The 9,032-nt window shown below is 43.1% G+C and overlaps 1 protein-coding gene across 4 annotated transcripts in view; it reads left to right on the top strand.

Annotated features, from left to right (window-relative positions):
• The window catches only part of LOC111263127 (uncharacterized), an 81,719-nt gene that overhangs the window by 56,852 nt on the left and 15,835 nt on the right, over positions 1–9,032 (top strand). For 3 of the 4 annotated variants that reach the window (XM_022837967.2, XM_086969473.1, XM_022837963.2), the window contains one exon: positions 186–2,882. In XM_022837967.2, coding sequence (XP_022693702.1) covers positions 186–445 — 260 coding nt within the window. In that variant the 3' untranslated portion in view covers positions 446–2,882. Of the gene's footprint in view, positions 1–185; positions 2,883–9,032 lie in introns of those variants that run through there. The other variant, XM_022837966.2, reaches the window with a different exon arrangement.

Genomic DNA, 9,032 nt, shown 5'->3' with positions numbered 1-9,032 from the left:
AGAGAGAGAGAGAGAGATGACTGTTATATTTTTCAAGCATTTTCTTGACTTTTTTATTGTCGCAACGTAGATAAATAGAATTGCTCATACTGTGGTATGTATTAGCTGTACCGGTGGGACTCCACTCAGATTAAAATTCGATACAGGTTTGTCATATTGTAATATACGACTAAAATTGGCTTCAGGTGAGTTCGATACGATGGGTGAGTCGTCCGATAGTTTGTCAATGGGCCATATCGCTCCGCCAACGTTAACATCAACACTTCACCGGGCGTCGCAAGGTAACATTTTGACAGGCACTTTACCACGACACCCGCCACCGCATAGCAATCCCACTGCTCATCACATGGCAGCGGGTGTGCCAGGATCAAATCCTAGTACGATAAGTCGGATACCTTCCGACACACATCCTAGAGCCCCTCAAGGCAGCTTCTACTATAGTTAGTCGTGACTGAGGCCGTGACGAGACAAGCGGTAATTATAACTATTACTACCATTAATAATAATAATAATTATTATAATACAAAAATTTAGAGATTTCTCGCAAGAGGAAGAGGCTACCCCACAAAGCACCTTTTCACGGCGGAGCAACAAATAACGGTCGATTGGATATCCCGTTGTTGGTCCAATCTTCGAAAATGAGATTTCTAGTGCAAGACAAAGGGACAGAAACGAAACAAACGAAAATCTGGTATTCTCGTAGGACTCGTTATGCCTACAACTTTTCTCGTTAGAATTCAGCCGAACTCAATTCGTCTTTTTCCCTATATTTTGATTAGCTTTGCTAGTGATGCTGATCATAGTGTGATTAATACACCAGTTATTATACTGATGATTAATGAGAGTATTGTTAGTGGTCAGATGATAATTATGATGAAGCCCGTTAACACTGATGACAATGTTAACAAACTGAGCTTAACGCCAGACAAACCGAGCACAGAATAGAGTACAGGGCAAGACAGGACTTCGCCTGCAAGCCACAGCGGCACGGGAAAACACAAAGGTGTCTAGTATATATATATAAAAAGCTATACAACATAGGCAAAATCTGTTTGTCTGCCTGCATGCGCGTGTGAGTGTGCGTGCGTTAGTGACTGTATGAACCTCTGGATCTGTGAGCAATAATGCCATACGACGCGCTAAGTTCTCATACGATTCGGCAAATCTACGAAAAAAAAAAAAAAACCTTTTCACGTTTGTCCTTTTTTGTACGGATTATTCACAGTCCTGGAAGTGCGTGCAACGGTGCGCAAAAATTCCAAAGTTAATTGGGTTCGTCGTCGAAGACGCGAGGCGGGCTGGGGCTAAGAACTTAGTCACTGTTAACTCACCATTACGAAATTACCACTAGCCGGAAAATAAAAGTGTGACACGTGCGATTTTCATTTCGAGGTGAGAGCGGCAACTTACTACAATGGTACAACTACCAAACCTACTACTATAATAGCAGTAGGTTACCACAACCGGTTCTTCTCAACTATTGCAAGCACTGCCGTCGCTCATGACAATTACGCATGGCTTTCTTTATGGCTCGCTTTGTGAAGTGATTTTATCAGTGCACTTCATTTATGTTGTCGATGGGCACATGTGTTTAATATGAGTCGCGCGTGTAAATACGAGCCGTTTCCCCATCGTAGCGCAGTCGACCTACTAGCTTATTTGCAATCATTGTAATGACGAAACACTTTCTTGCCAGAATTTTACAATGGGACAAATATCGTGAGTATGGCGGTTCTCAACTGTGTGATCTTGTGGAGAACAGAGCTGTAATATTTTATCATGTAAAACATCACAATCCTGGTCGCAATTGTGGCCCACTTGCGAAGGGAAAATCGACGATGACACAATCACTGGTAAACAGAAACACCTTTCATAAGTAGCTTGTAGAAAAGCAGCGTATAGAGAACATGCCTCTGATGTTTCCAGCAAGGTGAAATAGGTGCGCGTGATTCAGCGATGGAAGCGCGTGCGAGACACTGAACTGTTGTTACACGCTGAACAAATCGAATCCCATCAATAACCTGATCAGTAAGTAGCAGCATAAACGCCGTAGTCGTCGTAAAATTAAACATTGTTTTTTTTTGATACACGCCTGTATTTGTAAGAAGGTGAACTTCATATCGGTGATGGGATCCTTCCCAGCAGATTAAAAGGGAAAAATTGTATTATGTTGTCAGTAACCCAGCGCAAACCTTGGACACACAGCACAAATAACAGCATTAACAGCACCCGTACAATGCACTTGGGACGCACCGCCGTGCGAGCGTAAATAATAACAAACGGTGCTTCTGTAATTAGATGCATCATCTCAATGTAATATATGAATAAAGGGTGTAATCATAACTGTGAGAGTACGTACGTGCACGTTCAGCAGCAATGAGCAGTTTCGGCCTAATACTTGCCAAAGGCAGGTGAACGGGCAGGCATACATGTGTCGAGGGTTGAAAATCGAATGAGGAGGCCTATAGGGCCTGAACGTAGGTGAATTTAAACTGGAACTTATGTGTTTGTTGTATCAAGACGACAAATATCACACTGAAAACAGTATGTCGTAGAAATACAATGCGGTTCTATAAAAACAGCGCAAATGACGTCAAGAACAAACACGTCGAGAACTAAAACAAAAAAAGAATAGACTAAATGGATAAGATATAAGCAGAGCAGAGCAGAGCAGTGCAGGTTTGCAGTTGCACTCGGTACTTTTCTACTTTCACGTCACATTGAATCCATATAATAAACAATAAGTAAAAACACACATACACACACACACTGACCTGACGCTGTACATACAATACGGATGTCTAAACCAATATGTGAAAATATGGTATCACAACTAAAACTATAACTGATGATGAAGACGACAATAAACATGTTGAAACAAAGCTTTGTGTTTTTCATCCGTTGTCTAAGGAGTAAAATGGGAATCCGTATGAAGAAGACGTAGTGCTAGAAGACACTAGATCTATATATATATATATATGTATGTAACGCAAAAAAGTTTTAGTTGTTTCAAAATTTGCCGTCTCTAGAGGGAACTTTGCTTTGTTGAACGTTCAAACTATGAATTGATACCGCAGTCAAGTCAAATAGCATTTGAAATTAATGTCTATAAACGTTTGCGATGTATCTACAGTCAGCAACACGATAGTGGGTACATTCGCAAATTGTCACCTATACAAGGCGATGCCCCTGCTTGACGTTGACTAGAAAATTAAACAAGAAATTTTGATTATAGTTATCGTTATAGTTCGAAAGATAGGTAGTATGTACAGCAGGAAATCGTTTGTGCTCGGTGGTAAAGTGTTCATGGAGGGGTAAAAAAAAATGTGCATTTGTTTATTTGCTTTTTGCTACTGCAGAGCTAGTTTTTCTAAAGTCTGATTTCTACAGGTAAGTAGAAATATATTCGATAGGGCAACCAAATAAAAAGGCATTGTCGACTAACGAAACATAGTGGTCTGCTTCAGCGTTTGCGCCAATCGGTTCTAGTAGAAAGATAGTCACTTCATCGCTGAATTCCCGTACGGTTTTAAGGTACGAATTGTGCGGCTGGTGTTGATGAATCTATTGATGTCACCTCTCTTTACTAGAGTATGATCCTAGAGGTTTCGTAGAACGACTCATATGAGAAAAGTTGCACGATAACTTTTCGTCTATAATTAAATTTCGGATAATTGGAAAGATTCTGCGTGCCATAAAGGAAAGTTTCCTTAAACTGACACGATATTCTATTAAGTTTGAGCAGTTTTGTTGGAAGCACTCCAACCTGTTTTGCATTATCTTAGAGATGTTAAGATGCTATAGGAGCTGCTGGACAACATAGAGGTAATTTTAAAATATAAAATACTGGTTGTCAAAACTAGAACAAAGTCATCAGATAAAGCTTGTAGTTTCTACTAAAAATGATGCGAAAAAACAGATGCTTCCATTTTTTGCCACCATCTAATGCCGAAAGGCATAATTACTTTTGGGTCATGTACGCACACAAGGAGCAACCACCATATCCCCATACAATAAACAGCTGAATGAACCACTACAAGTAGCCATTCTGTGGCACCACCTACCAATTCCTTCAATTGAACCGCGTCTGCACTTAAGCTCCTACAGACAAACGCGTTACGCGTAAACATGGAAGCAAAAGTACACCGCCCTCACAACTACATCTTACAGAAAAGAAAACACCATCGCGTTTTCCCCTTCATCTCCCCCACCTCCAGCCATTATAAGGTCTGTACAACTGGCTAGTTGGCATTCTCATCCAGCTTTCCCCCAAACTTTGCGTAGTTCCATTAGCAACGTAGGACGACCAGAAAGTTTAGGGAAAGGTTACCATCCCAACGCAACGGCCAAAGTTTCCCTATGAAATGATAAGCTCGGGCCTTTGCGAGCCATGAGGATCGGAACGCTGTTGAATTGCTGCATTAACACAAGGCATTACGAAGGAGAAGGCCTAGGGGTAGCGGCAACAGCGACCCGTTAGCAGACCAGTTGCAGCATGCTCTGCTGCAGGTTCTAGTAGCCGCCACGGCTGTCGTTGGTTCACCCCGCATCGCCTGTGTAGTGGCTGAGTGCTGCGGCAGCGCCGTTGGACATAAAGACACCGATTGGCGAGTCTTTTTACTATGGTTCTCCTTACGGCGACCCCCTATTTCTAGTAGTGACAGGATTTGTGCGCAAAGTGTGCTGCAGGTGTTAGTGGGCTCGTTAGGGCCATTTCGAACACTGCAGTCAACGGGCCGGCTGGAAGACCGAGCAGCTAGCCATCCATTTGATCCGTTTATTCGTGCCCCTTGTGCTGACTGAAGGAGAGCAGTAGAGAATTCTTTCCGCTAGTCGGTGCCGTCGTCGGCGTGGCTGCCATTGCCATCAGCAGTGCACTCGAAAAGAAGACGTTGCAGAAGGCTCAACAAACCGTTGCAACGACCAGCGTCGATTCAAGCTAAGTAACGGCGGACGTCAGAGACAGAGAGGGAAGAGTGAATGCGTGAGATTGAAGGAGCGAGAACGATAGGCCAGCGATGGGGCACTGTACACTTTGGTTTTAGTTGGACTGATAGTAGCAGTGGCGATGGAGCTGACTCGGACGCCTTGCCCAAACGACCGCCAGTTAGCAACGTAGCGCCAACAACTTATTACGTGAGCGTGCTAGCTAGTGATGTACATATATATACACATACACATGTATCTATTTGTGGTCTGAGAAGCCGATTGGGCCATCGCGACCATCGGTGGGCTTCGTAGGGTTGTCGGTCCTGTAATGACTCTTTCTCCTATTTGTAATGAAGGGCTTCTCTCCATCCATTGGTCGTTGCCTCTGGAGGAGCGGTCTGCTTGGCTATAGGGCGGAACTGAAAGCGGTAGCGGACCGCGGCGATGGTCGTTGGGTGGCGGTGCTAAGGGTAAATTTTCTCTGTGTTGGAGAGGCACTTCGATAAGAATTCGCGCGTCCCTAATCCTACGCCTGCCTCGCTTCAGTAACTCTATTGACGGACGAAACCGGACGAAGGAAAAAATACAACGTGGGGAAGGTAAAGGGACAGCCGGCCAAACGGCATGAGGACAACGGAAGTCCGTTGACACTAACAAAGATGACCGCGTTTCCTGGCTGTTACGTCGAATGGTCCGCTCTCCAGCCTCGACTGAAGGATAATTATCGTCCGATCACATAATTCGAAGCATAGTTAATATGAGCATGCATACGATGCATATTGACACTAAAAGTGGTTTTGATTACTACGATTAAATTAGGCCAATGTTTGGTTGGAGTTTGCCAATGGACACGTCGTTCTCATAACGAATCATTTTAACTTGATACCATATTATCGGATAAGTTTCAGTATTATTTGCAAGTAAGATAATCAAATCAGTCGAGTCGGTGTAGCAATTTGTTCCCACTGAGTCAGTACATATCGATTTTAATCTTCCGCTGAAATGAAATTGCCGCTATTTTAAGGAAAAATTTCAGGACACGTTCTTCCTTTAACAAAGGAATAGCACATTATAAACTCGATAGTTATTGTCATGAAAATATTGAAAGCCATACACCAAGTAGAAGCAGGACTTATAAGACCAGTGATGCCAACCTCCGTGGCCTGGATCGAGAAGTTGTTCCTTAAATTATTTTCTCTAACGACGAGGAAGTGGCAAAGCCTTTCATCACGAACTACCTTCGCGAAATTAGGACTCAAATATCAGTACTACGCGAATGTTTAGCGACCTATATGCGCGCACAATATATTAATTCGGATACAACTAAAGAATTATATGATATTTCATCAAATTCTGACAACCATGAGTACCACGCTTCATATGGGAATATGAAATTAGAGGCCTCTATGAAGCACTACAGCCGGATCTTCGTAGAATACTGCCCCAGTTAAGGTCTGCTATCCTGCATGCACAGTGTTGTCGCAAATGTTTCAAGGTTAACACACTGCGTATCGTGTCTTTTACACGCCGAACGGTCTATCTATTGGACGTGCTGCACGCCTTTACTAGTTTTGCCTTTCACATAGATCTTGATATCATTGGTGTACGTGTCTGACAGTGGCCTATTTTCAGTAGCCTTCGTTCTACTGTGACGAATGCAATTATGTACTCAAACAAAACCCAATTGCTTCAAAACAATTATTCAACATTGAAATTTGCTAGTATCATTCTGTGTTATATTGTTTGCAACATTCTGCTTCCTTAATGCTAAAATCGAAGAGCATAAAGAGTCCAGGATCGTATAAAAGCCACCTTTGAATTCTTAGGCAGATATCTTAGCTTTCGGATAAAGAATACTTATGGTACTGAAACAAATTCTCATGCAGGAAAAAACGCGTTGAAACCTTGTTTCAGCTTATCTACGTCAGTGCTTAGATCTTGAACGACTGCTGAGCTCTAGTTCATTCAGAGCGATCGTAGGCCAAACAAAACTTGCTAATTGCTAAGGAACGTTCAGGCTGGGGATCGAAGCTCGAACCAACTGTTGATATAAATTAAACCTGCATTAATTGGTTCCCAGTCAAATGGATTAAGTGTGCCCAGCTGAGAGCTCGTATGATACATGTAACACGCACCTGGTTCATTATTGGCCGCCTGGTAGTATTGCTTTTGGTGAACTTATTGAAAAGACTACAATACTATGTAAACGTAGGAATATCAAAATTAAGCGATAGCTTTTTAAGTGCGTTATTTGCTCCTTTACTTATTAAACGAACACTACAATTAGGCTAAGATGATCAAGTGAATAGAGTAAATTATCTATTAGGGATCTCAGACTACCGCGTACATCGTAACAGAGAGATAATGATCGGATACCGAGTAATGATTAGAGCAAAAATAGAGCAATAAGCAAACCAGAACTAGAAAACGTGAATTTAGGACCTGAAGGCAACGCGAAAGCCAAGTTTTACAGCAATAATAAGGAAAATCATATTTGTTTTCGTATTGACGCAAGTTGTGTAATTCTGTGTAGCTGGTTGAATGCAACGAAGCAGCCGTCAGTCATCCACCACCAGGCCAGGATATGTTGTGCTCGCTATGCCTGCTTGTGCCCTAATGACGTTACAGAAATTGCCGCTCTTCTATAAGATAGTGTTTGAATTAGTAGTTAGTATTGACTGACACGTTGACGCTTGCTCTACAAGTTTCGCATTCTAAGTAAGAAAGAAGTTAATCGACCGCTAAGGTACAGCTTCTTGATAATCCACACCTTGATTTGACCTCATTTATATGGGTTTTGAGCCTGTATGAAGTTCTTGTCTTGCAAAACGCCATATCAAAGATTATGGGGGTCGAACGAGTGTCAAATGATTAAATGGTACAAGTATTGGCACGATGCTTTGTACAACCGGCTAAAAGTACTAAAAAATTCTGATCCAGAACGTGTCGCCTGCACGACTAGCGATTTTAGCAATCAACTCAGCCGACAAATGGCGTTACAGGGTATGCGCAGTGCCAACATCAGACTAATCAGCAGAACAAGACGTGTGTGCTAAACAATAAGTTAACTGGTCTCGTGACGTTCATCAAGTAATAGAACTGGAGGTGCAAATATCAAACCTATAAGCGAACCTGAAATATGTGACATCGGTAATGGAGCCTGACTGTGAAATGTAAGACACTCCCGAGATATTTCGGGACGCTACGAAAACCAGCGCTAAGGATCGACGATAATATAGTACAGCCCCTCAGCACCGTGCTGACAGATTTTTCTAAATAAATGTCTGTGATCATTTGTGCGGCCCTGAGAACAAACCTCGATAGTGTCGCTGGCGAAGCAGAGAAGTATATTGACAGTATCGATAGACTAGTCGCGGTAGTTTTATAAGCAGGTTATCATGAATGCATCAGATTCAGTAAGATGGGGAATTTTTCGGAGACGTTAATTATCCCGCGTCCAGGGTCAGAAGTCTATTTGCTCTCTATTGCCCTCGTCGGCCAGGGCTACAAAGCGTTTAATAACTGTAAATCAAGCAATTCAAGAGAATACGAAATGTTTCGCGCTCCACATTACCACGCCCGGTCACCGAAAGTGGACTGTATAACTGTACAATACAGGTGAGATGGCCGGAAAGGTAACCTACAACATTTTTGGGGGAATAAAGTCTCGTTTAGGCATGAGAATCGTGACAACCGAAAAACATGTTCACCCGAGGGCCATCGGTGACAACGATACGAGCAGACGAATGAACATCAGACCCCGGCAGCTCAACCGGAGTCGCAGAGCCGAACATTCCAGTACCCGGATCACCTTCAAAGAACGAGTTAGCACCAAGCGAAGCCACCGTTGAAGAACCGCCGTTTCCCACAGGTCGCACTCGTCCCAGCGGTAGGATGCTTCGTGAAGAAGGCTCTGACAGGCGACCGAAGTGCCGGTTCCTATACGTAACATCATGAGTCATCGCAATCGCTCGCGAGATGGGTCATGGAGCTTGCAGGGAGCCGGACCCTGGCAAGATGCCAAAAATTATATAGGGGAACTGTGAGAGTATCGCAACTCTAGTGCTCCCCCTCGTAGGCCCCAGACAGTATAAGTATTTGCG

Source organism: Varroa jacobsoni, unplaced genomic scaffold (assembly GCF_002532875.2).
Source record: "Varroa jacobsoni isolate VJ856 unplaced genomic scaffold, vjacob_1.0 scaffold_737, whole genome shotgun sequence".
Taxonomy (NCBI): domain Eukaryota; kingdom Metazoa; phylum Arthropoda; class Arachnida; order Mesostigmata; family Varroidae; genus Varroa; species Varroa jacobsoni.
The sequence above is the reverse complement of the archived record's forward strand: the minus strand, read 5'-3'. Positions and strand labels throughout refer to the sequence as shown.